The sequence below is a fragment of the Pavona decussata genome, unplaced genomic scaffold (genome assembly GCF_977016875.1).
Source record: "Pavona decussata unplaced genomic scaffold, jaPavDecu1.1 SCAFFOLD_137, whole genome shotgun sequence".
In the NCBI taxonomy this organism is placed as follows: domain Eukaryota; kingdom Metazoa; phylum Cnidaria; class Anthozoa; order Scleractinia; family Agariciidae; genus Pavona; species Pavona decussata.
The window spans coordinates 636,340-651,978 of record NW_028145550.1 but is presented as its reverse complement, the minus strand read 5'-3'; the positions used below and the strand labels follow the sequence as shown (position 1 = coordinate 651,978).

The 15,639-nt window shown below is 38.0% G+C and overlaps 1 protein-coding gene across 1 annotated transcript; it reads left to right on the top strand.

Annotated features, from left to right (window-relative positions):
- The first annotated feature begins 4,977 nt into the window (after window positions 1-4,977).
- On the top strand, window positions 4,978-13,973 carry LOC146467177 (mitochondrial amidoxime-reducing component 1-like). Its single transcript, XM_085126150.1, has 7 exons — window positions 4,978-5,224; window positions 7,512-7,685; window positions 8,720-8,882; window positions 10,433-10,573; window positions 11,498-11,565; window positions 12,950-13,021; window positions 13,425-13,973. The coding sequence occupies exons 1-7, from the start codon at window positions 5,016-5,018 to the stop codon at window positions 13,549-13,551; spliced, it is 954 nt and encodes a 317-aa protein (XP_084982276.1). The 5' UTR covers window positions 4,978-5,015; the 3' UTR covers window positions 13,552-13,973.
- Window positions 13,974-15,639: the final 1,666 nt, after the last annotated feature.

Below are 15,639 nucleotides of genomic sequence, written 5' to 3'. Positions count from 1 at the left end.
CGTTTTCCCAACCTCGGGACTTGATTTGTAGAACATGCAAGACAGCAATTGTAGCGAAAGCCTTTTTTTTTTTTTTTTTCGCTACAAATGCTCGCCATTTTCTAGTTCCCGGCAAAAAAATGTAAATAAACGCAATCAGTGTTTGCGTGATGTTAAAATGACGCTCAGCCGCGCGTTTAACATTGTTATTCCATTAGTTCCTAGGCCTCTTCATCTCGGTCAATCCTTTTCGGATCACATGGTCCGAGCGAAAAAGCGTTTGGGGTAACGTCACCGAAACGAATTGATCGTGAGGGCCTGGGAGGAAGCCGTGCAGCGATTAGGTAAACGTTGTTATACAATAAATGTTGGACGTGTTATATAACAGTGTTGCATCGTTTAACCGGGGCCTTACGTGTTTTGGCTTCCAGTCGAGTACTTATTGGTTCATTGAGCTATGCGTGGCTGTTTTTATTGGCCAGAGTTATTACTGTGGCTTTGGTTTATCCGACACTCAGTTGAAACGCTCAAATACCTTATTATAGGAAATTAACGGGAATTTTTAAATTCGCGTCGCGGGCCTTTTTCATTGCAAAAGCTTTCAAAAATAACGCATTATTGTTATTGAAGAACGTTCGCAAATACAAAATTCAGCTAACTTGTCGAAGACGAACGCGATTCAAACAGATAAAAAGAACTTCCTGAACCGACTCTCCGACGGTATTTGAAAATGTTAGGCCAACGCGTCAGCGCGCGCATACGCATGGGGTGATATAGTCCCTTTAAGTAATGTGAGCCTGAAGGTAAAGAAACGTGACTTGGCATTCAACTTATGGCATTCACTTATGGCATTCATAAACCCAACGGTTTATATCGCGCGGTGGATATCTCTTTGAATTTTCAGAAATTTGGATTTAGTTGTAAAGAAAATCCGCAGTTTTCTTCGGGAAAATGTCAGCTTAAAACCTCGTAATACTGGAAAACTAGTTCCTTTCGTTTCGAAGGGGAAATGTGTCCTGAAAAAAAATGCGACAAAAAAGGTCAGCTAGCTTTTTCGTAAAACCAACAACAGCTAGCAAATCCGGAGATAAAATTCTGGTGTCCTAAAACTTTCTGCAACTTAAATTTTCAGCTTCAGCATCCGAACAGATCAATCTGTATTAGCTTACACAATGTCTTTTTAAGGATATAAAACGATCTGGGAACACAGAAGGATTTTACTTAATTGTTCTCGTTGGGTGGTTGATACAATTGATGAGAAAAGGATTGAGACTTGCTTGTAGCATTTTAATTTGTATATCAACCATGGAGAAAGAGAAGAGATCATTAGGCAAAGCTGCATTGACATAGGAAGCGCTCGACTATCAAAATAAACGTAGATGAAAATTTGCCACTTTGCGTTTCGTTTCTTATTGTACGTAGTCAAGTTATGTGAGATAAGGAAGAGATAACTCTAGTAATTGTTCTTGGCAGGTGATGAGAAGCTACTAAGTAGCAGTTGTTGTAGACTTTACGGCTTTCTCGGGGAATGACCGTGTCAGCAATAACAGTTGACTGAGCTACAAGAATCATCATCATCATCATCATCATCATCATATCTTTATTTACCCTCAGATTTGTAAGAGTAGCTTAATATAGCTAATATCTCCGAGCATTTACCCACCCACAAAGACCAGACCACAACACCGGGAACTACGTCCCCTACGGCTAACAGATGGAATGTTAAAACATCTTGTTAGTTCAAAAGTCCTCCGCTTTGTTGTGAACGAAGAATGGAATTCTTCTGAAACCTGCGTAGCCAGCAGCAAGAGCATCCTATTTTTCTGCTCGTCTTTCACTTGCCCAGAAGGGCCGCAAGCCTGTGAACTTCGGGCTTTGCAGTGTAAGAAGTAAAACTGTATGGTCAAAATCGTTCCAAAATTACCAATTTATGTTCAGTGTTTTCTTTGCTTTGACATTAAACATTTTTGTCTCCTTTGGTGAACTTTACTTTACCTTTCCCAACTGAACCAGAAGTGGGATTTTTTAACCAAAATGGTGGGCATGTTTTATAACTTTTATCAGTACTGCAGCTGTTTTTCCTACTTTGGCTATCTTTACTTTTTCAAGCTAGTTATCCAAATTTGGAGTTTGGGTGGACGTGAAAACACAAGTACGCTATCGTGGACCGTGCATTGTTTCTATTTGTAAAATAAAGCTTTTCATTTTATGCATGCTTCGTAGTTTTTGTCTCTGAAAAAAGGCTTTAGCTGATTGCATATCGTTTCTTCTATCAACTGAAGTTCAAATGTGGTTACTTTAGTGTTCTGCGAGAGTTTTGACATTCGTAACGTTAACATAAGCATGTTTTCTATTTAACAAGGCCTTGAGGTCAGAAGAATACAACAGGTTTTTTAGACGTCCAATTCTTTCAAACGAGTTCACAAGCATAAATTACGAATCAAATGCATTTAAACTTACGTTTTATTCAACATTGCTGATCCTGATCTACACAAAGATCCGGTTACACTTTGCTACTGTTTGTACAGGTGATCCCTGCACTATTCAAGAGCTACCTTATTAAATTTAGAATGTTGTTCATAGCGAGAGGCCAGCGAGACACAACATTCGTGATAAACCCTTGGGATAAATCAGTTTGAACTTTCTGGGACACACACAGTGCGATGAAGGCGACATTCGTCTGATCTCGCCGATTCTAAGAGATGAAACAAACATTTTCTATAAAGGGTAGCTTGCGTTTTTTGAGGCGAACGGAGGCAAGCACGAGAAGAGAGCGCGGAGCTCGGGTCACGCGCGAATAGAACCACACATGTCAACTCCACCCGTGCAGCGAAGTTGCAATAGCAACAACGAAATTCTCTGTGGTGCACGCAGCACACAACAATTAGCTATCAACTATACAGAAGGAAGAAAAACATTGGTTCTACTCTATCGGTGTCCCATAAGTTAATGGTGCTGCTGTTAAAGTCTTTGTCTGTTTACTGCTTTTGAACGTTTTTCTTGTGCAGTATCAGACTTGCCGGCGAGTTCGTAAAAAAGAGAAAAAGCTCTGACAAGTTTTAAATCATATAACAGCAAAAACGAACGATAAGAGTGATCTTGACACCATTGTCAAGGGAACCATGTAACAGATCAGATCACTCCGAAACGTCGGCTTTTATGGTTCGTTTTTGCTGTTATATGCTTGAGCAAATCTCTTTTATTATTAAAAACTGGATCATTGTATAATGCAATTCCAGGGATTTGATTGGCTTAGCGGCCATGATATATGAGCCATTATACCATGCCCAAGAAAGAGCGACCATTAAATTGTCTTCTGGTTGTTCTTGGAAAGCAAAACCAGCAAGATCTAGCAACATTTCTTGATTGTTTTTAATAAGACAATTATTCCACTCACGCTTGTTGGATATGAGATGATAGATAGCCAATTCGGCGCTACGCGCCGAGTTAGCTATCTATCATATTCATTCATATCCAACAAGCGCGAGTGGCAAAATTGTTAAGTATAACAGTTTCAAATCAACAAGACAAACTAACAACAACAAAGTTTTAAAATGGTGTTCATTTTCTGGAGTATTTTTGTGTGGTTTATGACTAATCGGGGAAAGCAGATCTAAGCAAGGACTATTGAAATCCAAAAAGAAAATTGGGGGTAACCATGCGTTTTTCTAGAGACAACAATTTAGAAAGGTTTATTTTCTAACCGACGAAGCTATTAAAAAGACAAACCCAGTGGATGGTAAGCCTGGGGTTGAAAGTTAATTATTATCTTATTAAATCTATGAAAAATATAAGGAAGAAATAGCAATAAAATTGAAAAGTAGATAGTGCTACTATGACGAAATTCACGTCTTACTAATCTTAGCCAATTTAAAACATAAACAAGTTTGTAAGAGAAGAAGAATGCTGCTTACTATTTTCCAATATCTCTTTTTGTTCCAGAGATATTCAAGTTTTTAAAATATGCAAATTAGCCAACTGATGACGTCATAAACTCAACCGAATTTTGACCGAATATTTTGAAAAAATATATCTCAGCCAATTTGTATAAGAAATGCTTAATTCTTTGCAGTGACATTGTTCTAGGTGCGTTCCACAATATGAGCTTGTCAGTTTTGTTTCCAGTCCTCCCTGATACTTAAGGCTTTGCTGCCCACCTTTGGCGTTCTATTTTGATATTTGCCAATGGTGCCTCATCTGCATGATCCAGCAAGCGTATAAATATGTTAGGTCGAGTTCGTGGCCTTGTTAAATGTTTTTCAAGGTGAAAATCACTAAAATATTGAAATCAGGTTGGAGGAGATTGGAAAAGAGTGAGTTGCCATGAGAACCAAATTTCTTATAGCCGTAGGTGTATTGCCTTTAGAACTATTGGCCTGCCAGGTTTCAATGGTCTCTGCTGTAAATTTATTGAGATAGCTCTATTTATAAACTTGATGTTATATTGAGTTGAGAGTATGACGTCATGAGTCCTCTCATTTACATATTTTCCACATTTTACAAACTTATATATCTCCGGAACCAATGCAGATATTTAGAGCAAACAATAAGCAAGGAACCGCGCAACGAAAATGCTGCAGGTATACGCAGGATCTGTAAAAGATCTAATCAGCCAAAATATAAATGACTCAAATTTCTGCAAGGCTGGACTGCGTAGAAAACTTAATACGACAGTGACATGATAGAGACCAAACCGAGACGTGGACAACTGTTTCGAACTGGTTGCTCTCATCAGCACGGTGTAGCACAGCAAAAAGTAGAACACCAACGCGAGTCGAGTGGTGAGATATTTAGAAACGTCGAAACGGCGTTTTTAATCTTTCCTAGAATTCTATGTGATAAACCTTAAAATTTAAGAGGTAAAAATTTGATCATAGTAGCACTTTAACCATTTTTTTAAGGCTAAAAGGAGGGGGGTGGGAGGGGGGAGGGGGTAGTGGTAGTGGCCCCCGCGCCTCCGTCATTTTTGTTTTTGGGAAAGAAGACCAGGTTACCAAGCCTAGTCGACCTGAGTCATCCTGAGTCACAAAATCAAGATGGCGACTTTTAACAAATATCTGCTGATTGCTTTACCTGTCCTCGCCCTGGCTGGTTTAGCTGCACTTTGGTGGCAAAAGAGAGAGAGAAAAGGAACTTATGAGGAGGTGGGACATGTTACTGAGATGTTTATTTACCCTGTCAAGTCGTGCAAAGGAATTCGAATGACTGAGGCAAAATGCTTCAAGGAGGGCATGGAGTTCGACCGGTGAGTCACGCAACTTAGAACTTATGGTTTGTGGTTTATTAAAGTTATATACGGTTTGAGTGATCATGATGGCGACCTACGATAAAAGGAGTGTTCATGCAGATATGAGTTAGTCTGGAAAATGAAGCAATTTCAGAAAAAAACGTTTAGGTTGAAGGTTGTGCACGTGGTCTTCTGGTTAAATTTGAAGGTACATGTATTCCTTGAGATATCGATTGTGACTAAAAAGGCCATTATAAAAGGCAGTATTGAAGCAAAGAAAACCGATTTAAGGTATTGGGAAGCTATTTAACTGCATTGTTCCCTCATTTTTTTATCAACTTGAGCAAGGTTTTCTATGATTAATCATTTCTAGTAATTTCTGTATGGAACTTTTTTACGCGGGATGCCCTGAGGGGGCATACCGTGTCTAAAAACGGGACGATTTCTTTTTCTTCGTCGTAGCTTCAAATCGGTACATTAATTTATTCATTAAACTCACCCCTCTCCTACTCGCGGTGTACTGTTTTGATTGTCTTCAACAGAAGCAGGCCAATCAAAATCCATTCTTGTCGCTTACATCGCGAGGGAGGGGACCCACTCACCCCTACCTGCGTGATGTCAACGCATCATTTGATATATTTATTAAAAACGGATTAAATTTGGCTCTATATTGTTTATAACATGTTCTGGACTCAAGTGTGCCGTTTTCAAAAGAAAATTTCACCATTTTGAAGCGGCAAATCCAAAGAATAACTTCTAAGAAGCACTCGACATTTAAAAGGGTGGAAAATGGTGAGTTCATGGCGAAGGAATCGTGCTTTGTTTGACAGTCCTTGACCACGAAGCGAGACTAAAAAGAGGTCATTGAGAAGCTTACGTTATCGTAATGGAATTCCACACATTTCCGGTGAAAGTCTGCGTCGCGTAACACAAGGAAAACAAGGTAACGCGATCGTCGTGACTCAAACTATTCCATTAGCAAGGATAGTTTTATCAATCGGCGAAGCATACAGTTGGAAAAAATGAATCAGCCCCAGCATCACGCGTAATGCCAGTAAAGCAGGCATCTTGTTTGGCTTTAGGGGTGACTTTATAATCCAGTGTAAAAATAATGCATCATTTTGACCTTCTGTTCTAATGTTAAGCTATAGCTGCTCAGTACATGACTGCTAGTACAATACTGTGAATGATGCAGTTTTTTGAATTTCAATGTTTGATGGCTCAAGATTCGTGTAACAGCAGTAAATTTATGGGATGCACGCTTACTCCTTTTGGCCGAAGTGTGGAGTACAGTCCACAATTTCTTGAACAGTGCTAAACGTGTGGAATCTAGGTCATGTTTTGCAGAAAATTAAATGGCTCAAGATTTCATGAATTGTACAGATAATAAAATGCACACTTCTCATTTCTTGTTAGATTTGTGAGAATTTTCATCCAAAGCACCATCTCATCCTAACCACTCAGTCATGTATAACAGACATACTTGTCTGTTCTTTTATACACCCCAATAAAATTTATTGTTATTATTTTAACTGTAGGTATTTGAAATTTTACATAATAGCAATTTGTGTTTTATTATGATTACTGTAGGTCCACATCAGCCTTTGGCTGCCTCATTTCTAACCTGGGATAACAAATTAAGCATACATGTATGTGTATGACATTGTAATAATTGTAACAAACTTGTACATGTATGGTCTCATCACCCACAGTATGTTTCTTCATGGTGAAATTAAAAAAGATATGATAGACCCCCACCCCCTTGGGATAAGACCCTCCCTCCTTCCCTCCCTGGAGTGGGATATTTGATATTTGATATTTTTGGGAACCACACATTGTACATGTATCATAATTATACACATTGTATGCATCCTATCATACAGTATGTACCTTAGGTTGCATTTGATTGACCTTATTCTGAAATAAGAATATAAGCAGAATAGCTGTTAGATTTCTCTCTTTTAAGTAATTTGGGAAGACACTTCTGCAAACGTTTGTTGATATATGATAATTTAAGAGCTGTCTTGTACTCCAGTAACTCTAGAAACCTCTTATGAGGGATTTCTTGTCATCGTTGTAGGTATTCCTATTCTGGAATAGAGTCAATCAAGTGTACCCTTAGTAGGGAACCACTCAGATCGTTGAAAACTGCAATATCCAGTGATGCATTTTACAATAATTATGGTGTGGCAAAATTCACACAGTGCAGTGAATAGAAATTATTTGGTATAGGTAAGCAAAATTTGATTTTGTACAAAAACACAGCCCTTGGCCTATGACTTACACCTGTTTTGTTTGTTTGAAGGCGCTGGATTATTGTAGATGAAAATGAGACCTTTGTCTCTCAGCGTAAGGATCCAAAGCTGGCTCTGGTTGTTCCACACTTTGAAGATGGCAAGTATCTTTGCCTTACTGCTCCAAACATGAAGACTCTAAAAGTGGATATACAAACAGACAATGAAGAACTCAAGATGATAAGGTGTTTTATTATGTTATGCTAAATTTTTTTTACAACTAAAAATTCCATGCTGTAAGTAAATATAGCTGTAAACAAGGTACATGTACCTGGTAGTTTCTTGTTAATTTTGGTTAATTGATAGATTAGTTCAGAAATTGGTATGTAAGGAGCACAAGTCCCTTTTTTGGCCAAGTTATTTGTAAAAAAGATCGAGCTCCAAATTTAGGTTTTGCATACCTTGCAGATAGTGTACATTTATCCTTTTAGTGAATAGTTGGCTCAAAATCAGTGGTTGTAACACTGTAACAATGAATTTTTAGCCTTCAGGTTAAAATATATATTTAAAAAATTCATTTGCATTTTAAGCACTTAAAATCCCCATTACACTGTACATGCAAAAACTGGTCAAATTTAGTTTTTTTTAACCCTTTAACCCCTAATGTCAAAGAAAAAATTCTCCTATCTTGTCTTATCGCTTTTCTTATAAAAGTATTTTAGAAATTAGTAAGTAAACATGAAAATACACATTGGGTGATCGTATCGTCAATTCTCATGACTTCAGGGGTTGAATAAGCATTGATGTTACAAGGAGAAATTTGATGCTGATCACTGTTAAGGCTTAAAGGGTTAAGAGGGGGGGGGAGGGCTTCAAGAGCAACCATTATGCCCTTCTTGTACCAATTGACTGACTGATTGATTGATTGATTGATTGATTGATTGATTGATTGATTGAATAATTGGCGATTTGGGCAGCACGGATGGGGCAGTGGTGAGAATACTCTCCTCTCACCAATGTGGCTCGGGTTCAATTCCCGGACTTGGCATCATGTGTGGGTTGAGTTTGTTGTTGCTTCTCGTCCTTGCTCCAGGAGGTTTTTTTCTGGTTTTCACCTCTCCTCAAAAGCTGACATTTCCAAATTCAAATGTTATTCGATCAGGAGAGTGTCCCCATACTGTAAAATGGATGTGATTTAGTTTATCTTGTCATGGAATTATGCGCTATACAATGTACAAATTTATTTTTAAATTCATATCTATCAAAATGATCTTGATAGGGTTTGGAGAAATTATGGCGAAGGCCGGTATGTTGGAGATGAAGCTGCAGAATGGATCTCAACTTATTTGGACAAACCAGGCTGCAAGATTTACCAGCTTACCAAGCCAAGAATTATACAGGAGGATGAAAAGTGGGGGAACATTGCTCAACCTGGTGACCAGGTACAATCATGTACCACAAAGTATTTAATAAAGTCAGACAGGTTCATCCAGGATACATTAATTTTATGTAGCATATTTCGTTTGTTAGCTGACACGAGAAGCCTGTACTTTGGATCTTTTTGTGTTTGGTCAAACTCTAAACTTGGATTTTCAATCCATAATTGATCCATAATCCTTAATTCAACCATTAATAATATTGGAATTGCCTGCTCCTTGGGTTTTGGAATCTCTCAAATTCAATCTGAGAAATATTTTATGATGTTTTAGTGTTCAAGCCAAGCCCAGACCTTTTGGAATAGAAATCTAAGCATTTCATTAAGAAGAAGTTTGACAAGTATAGATGGCCAATAGGTTTTCAGTGGTAATAATAACCTGTGCCCTCTTTTTCTCTTCACTTAACCCTTTCCCGTGCGAGGGAAATGGCGAATTTTTCTAAATCGCTAACTATGAACTGGGAGACCACATGTGATATACCATTTAAAAGGTATTTTCTGGAGTGTGCTATAAATCGCACCAACAGAGATGGAGGAGGTCACATATGAGAGTGAGAAAAGTCCAAAACGAAAGAAGAAAAACATTGAAAATTTTCCTATTCGTTGTACATACTGGGTATCCCCCTAAACTATAGCTTAATGTACAGCTCTCAGTGCATTGCTTGTTGTAAGATATCAACTGGACCCTTAACGTACAAAGGAAAAAAAATCCAAAAGTTTGAGGGGTGGTAAATCAAGTCTCATATAGGAGGGGGGCATGATTTTATGCCTTCAATTTATAGATCTTTCAAAGATCTTTTGGTTGTGCAAATTTCACACAAATTGACCAAATACTGAGCTCATAATTGCGTCTTGTGCCATATGGCATTCTTGGTCGGGAAAGGGTTAAGGTAGGGATGGCATGGTGGTGTGGTGAGAGCGCTCACTTCCAACCATTGTGGCCTGAGTTGGAATCCATGACTTGACATTGTTATTGTGGGTTGACATTCTTGATGGTTTTCATCCTATTTTTTTTCTGGGTTCCTTCTGTTTCATTTTGTGTCAAAAATCAAATAAACATTCACTGTACCCAGTATCTAAAACATAATTATTTTGCTCTGAGGGCCACCCTTGGGTTTTGTCAATCCCAAGACTGTTGAGAGGCCTTTATTAATCATTTGTTTTGTTTTGATATATCTACAGGTGAGGCCACTCTGTAATATCTTTTTATTTATTTGCAAAATCACATTACGTACAATACAGGCTAAACACATCATTAAACAATACAATATTCTGCCTACAATACAATTCTTACATTGTACATTACTTTCTATCGCTGGTTACTTACACCACTAACAATACAATACTCTACTTACAATTCAATACGTACCGCTTTGAACATACAATTAACTAGATTACTTACAATACGGGTTACAGGTTAGAATGACAATCTAAAAAAGCTTAACACGCAGGTAGCTATAAGAAAGAAATAATAATAAAATAATAATAAAAAGAAACAATACAAGAAGAACAATAATCATGATAATAATGATAACAATCTTCCATGTCTTCTTTCAGGCATCGTTTGGTGACTTTGCTCCGTACCTGATTACTGTAGATGAATCCCTGGATGCACTGAATGAAGAACTTCCTTTTCCAATCACCATGACAAGATTCCGTCCTAATATTGTGGTCAGTGGCCTGAAGGCATTCCAGGAGGTACATTTGCGCACTATTAGAGGATTATTTGAATTTTTGTGTGTGTGTGTGTGTGTGTGTGTGTGTGTGTGTAATGCCTTCGGGGAGGGTGAGATGGACTTTGGACTTGGATATACACGTGTCGTTAGGGAGTTAACGCTGATGTAAAGGTTATTTGTGTGGCAAAAGTTTAAGATTTTCTTCTTGCCACACTTTCTGTCTGTAATGATTCAATTTAAGACCATTCATTCCTTCCAGTAAGTGAAAGCATCCTTTTTAATAAGCAGCTCCTATGAATGAGTGCTTGTTGATAATTTCTCCTTCCTAATAATTGCTTGTCAAAAGCTCTCTTGTCCTGAAAAGCTCCCCTTTGTACAATGTAATGACTTTGATGAAGGTATAGATGAGATCACATCGTTATGATTCTTACCGTTTTGAGTTTATTTCAGTTATTGCTATTAGAATGATTAAGAATCACGTTTACGGCAAATGGTAAATGTGAGATTCGCGTTTTTGTTTTCTTGGAATAAAGAGTACAAAGATGAGAACAGTGCAAACTAATTCTGGCCTTTGATGCTAACGCAAAACTACTCGATTTGACAGAGAAACTGAAAACAGCGAGCGGCAAATATAGGATAAACATGGCCACGTGGTCATTTCTCACGTTTGCTGTCTGCGTAAACGTCATTCTTAACCTCTCTATTGTTTATTGGGTGTTACTGCACTCTCAGATGATTTGTAAAACAGAAACTTGCGCCCTGTCTCCATTAATCACCTCAAATAGAAAGTAGCGCCCCTCCCTCAGAGAGTAACTCAAACGTTTATGCTAAGTCAAGACATTTTGTCTACGCGCTCTCTCTCTCCCTCTCTGTTCTACATAAGATTACGTTGCTGTTGATAAAGTGGTCTCTGACTTTTCAAGACATCTTTTTTTTTTTACTACAGGATGAGTGGGCGGCAAAGAAGATCAAAGTTGGAGAAGTTGATTTTAGATTTCTAAAGCGCTGTGGAAGGTAGGACTCTCATCAATGTGTCACTGTATCTGTATCATTCTGATTTAGAGAAAAGATTAATTTCGAGATAGTGCAATGGCGATAATTCAAACCCTCAATTTTTTGACCCAAAAGTTGTTTCCCTTGGATTCGCCCAGGTTAGATTTTTACTTCCGATTTTTTCAAGCCAAATTCAGTTTCCCTAGGAGAATCGAAAAATCGTCATTCCACTATATGAACAGCTTCCTCGCCCGGATTGACCTCATCAGCCAACTCCGGACACACTGAAGCAGCTCTACTACCTAAGAGATGTCATGGTCATCTTTGACTATGAAGGACGAACAACATTCCGCTGTATAATGACAGATAATTAAGTGTAATGAAAACCAATTGCCTGACACCACGTAATCCCAAGTAAAACGAAAATCATGCATGTATGTCCATGGCAAAGAAAAAAAATCATATTGCATTTTTCCTGTAGGCAAAGTAAAGTGAAAGAATAGTTTATGTAAATCAGGATGAAATCTTTATCCAATTCACAGATACAACTTGTATTCATTAAACTTTCATTTCTTTTGTATACAGTCGAACCTGTATATAACGGCCACCCTCGGGACTTGAGGAACTGGCCGCTTAATACAGGTGGCCGCTTAATACAGGATCGCTAAAAAATACTCACTTGGCGTGGTCTAATGTCAATTTTGATGGCGTATCATACAAAAATATTTCATGCAAGGAAACAATAGGACAATCAACACTCTTTCAAGCGATCAATACGTTAAACAAAGTCGTTAACTGTCGACACTGCCAGCGACAATTCCTGTTATCCATGGTACTGCGCTAACGCCCGTAGTTGTTCTGCATGTTCTATAGCATCTGACAGTGATCTTTGGAATCGATTCATTCTCCATCACATGGCTGAGGAACAAGCTAATTAAAGAGGAATTTCTAGCTAAAGAGTGAAGCATATTCAAAACAAACTTGTTTTACCGTTTGTGATATGGTATTATACTTCAGCACATTGCGGACATCTGAAAAGTGTTAACGATACTAAATGGGCGAGTATCAGCCTACAGTAGCTTTGTACATGTCGCATTTTAAGCACAATCAAATACCGCATAAAATAACATATGGCTTAGTTCCCACTGAAGGGTGGCCGCTTAATACAGGTAAAAATAACAAAGAAAGACAAACATAGGACTGCTACAGGGTGCGCCGCGGCCGGTTAATAGAGGTGGCCGCCTAATACAGGTAACAAATACAGCGTTTGTATAAGCGAAAAAATCGGGACTTTGAAAACTGGCCGTTTAATAGAGGGTGGCCGCTTAATACAGGGCCGTTATATACAGGTTCGACTGTATTTCTTATGGATTATCAGTGAGTAATATATCTTTTGTACATTTAGATGTCTCCTTACAACAGTCAATCCTGCACTTGGAGAAAGGGATGGAGAGGAGCCTATAGCGACTTTGAGAAGGTGATTTTAATTAATTTGATAACTGTTCAGTGTGCTTCTTTTTGAAGCAAGCTGCGACAGTTGTCAACTTAATGCATGAATATTGAATGTAAAGTTTTGTAAATTTTTTGTGGAAAACCTCAATGATAGAATGCAAAATGATGAAGGGAAAGTTCTCAAATATGAGTAATACCAGTAACTGTTTTACAATACAAAGGAAGCTCACATAGTGATACGAATCTTGGTAACTTGAGCCTACAATAGCAATTCCATCCTTCCATCCATCCATACATCCATCCATCCACCCATCCGTCCAAAATTTTAATATGCATAAATTTCATTTGATAGAATTCCTTATAAAAATAAAAATTCGTCCATCTTCATTGTATTGATAGATTGTTTTGATTTTTTTTATTCGTTTCAGAATAAGGCTTCCTGAAGATAGGGATCCAAGGCAGGGCCAATCCCCTCTCTTTGGAGTCCATGTTGCTTTCGAGGGTGATAAAGTCGGGGTTGTAAAAGTTGGAGATAGTTTGATGGTTTCCTCATAACAGTTTAAATTTGTCTTTGTTCTGAAAACGATGGCATTTTAGAGAAGTTAATGGGTATGCAGCATTCATATAGCGACTGGAAAGCAAAACAAATATAAAACGAAGATATATCTGCTTGCTACATGTAGTTTCTTAGACGCGGGTAAAGTGTGGAAGGAACGTTTTAGTCAGGGAAAGGTATGTCCGAAGTAAGTACAAGCTGCTTTAAGTCAGTTTAGGAGATCTGTCTCTGATGCCAATTGATAACTAACTAAATATAACTAAATAAATTAATCTGAGACTGAAGGAAAATAAAAGTGTTGGAAGTACAATTTATCAAAATGCAATTGTGGTGTGGACCTCGCAAGGAAGATGAGATGAAATTAGGCAAAACAATGTGGACACAGAAAGTGCTTGCATCACTATAAACGTGAAATGTGTTACTTTGTGGTTTTGACTTAAAAGACAAGGTCAAACAGTGCGAGGTGCATGTAAGCAACTGAATTTTCAGGGACTCTTTCGAAATCTGTATAGCCTTCCAAAATCATTTGATTTTACATGTACAGCCTTCATTCACTTGCTATGATGATGAGCGAACAACACGACATGTGGTTCGATGCTCGGTTGTTTTCTAAGTCACTCTTCGATCTTCTAACCGAAAAACCCGTCTTGCTAACAACTGCACTACTTAGGGAAGTGGTCAAAACTATTATACTCGAACAGGGCCCACCGAACCAGAAAATAGGTGGTGGTCTCTGCCTACACCCCACCCCCCCCCCCAACTCAACCTCAAAAGATGGTGTCTTTATTGCATAGCCACCCCTCTATCTAGCAGTAATAAATGACGATAAGATTCAAACTACACTTTTCTTGTTTATCTAGCAATGCTGACTCTTGCTAGCCGAATATTTCTGTGTTAACTCGAATTCTTAAGCCAATAACATTTTGTTGGTAATGTTCACGAGATAGGTGGTGTCTCCAATAACCCCCCCTACCCCCAGACAAGGTGGGTCCTCTTCCAACAAACTTGTTATGACCAGTTCCCTTAAACATTTGACTTTATGTGTGCTTTGAAGCTTTCGCCTTCTAGCAAAACGAAATTTGGATTTTCGTGAAACAAAATGGTGGACATGAAACCACAAGTGTGCTCTTCTGCGGGTCCTTTTCTTTTCTTAGTGTGAATTATGTTTTTTCATTTCCTGTTTGCACCGCGGTTGCCGCTTGATCTCTGACAAAAAAAGAAAGGTTTTCTAGTGATTGTTATTGACAACCAACTAAAATTAAAATGTATTTATTTTGGCATTGGCCACTGATTCTCATGGAAATTATATTTGGGATAAAACGGAAACTTCATAACAAATGATGGCCATTCAAACGGTACTGGGTATTGTGAGAGCTTTCATAATTTTTGAAGTTTTAATTTAATTTATATATATCAGGTTGTTTGAAACTCGAGCTTGTATGTCTTAAAAGTTGTCTCATCTTTTTTTAAAATTGTTATTATTCTATCGCTAACGAAAAATTATTACCATTTGGAACTTTGCCACTGGGTTAAGAGTATAAGTTTCAGGCTTGATTTTCCGCTTCAACTATTTCAAGCCGCGCCCCGTTAGCACGTAATTACAAACTTGCATGCATTGCCTTCCAAAAGGACTTCCTCTCCTGTACGTTTATTTGAATTAGAATTATAAGCAAACCGAGTGACAAGTTCTATTAAAAATACAATTAAGACTACACAGTAGGTGAAACGTTCAATATTTAATATCTACTAAATTCTAACAAAGCAACCAAATCACTTGAATGTAAGGCTTCTGTGTGAAGTTTCAACCAATGTGATGGTAATATTAATAAATGTATACATGTATACCGCACATATCACATAGCGGTTCAGAATCTCCGCGAGGGCCATTCGGTTGAACGCTGAAGGGCGTTATCTCGTCTTTGTATTTGATTTATTCCAAGAGGAAATTTAAGAAAACTTGTACTTTGACTTCAGACATAGGATTTCTTAGTGAATATTGGAGTAGTTTCAGGCTGAGGCTTGATCTCATATTGAGGTTCAAATTGTTCTTTTACAGAGTGAAATCATGTCTGACAGCACAACTTGTT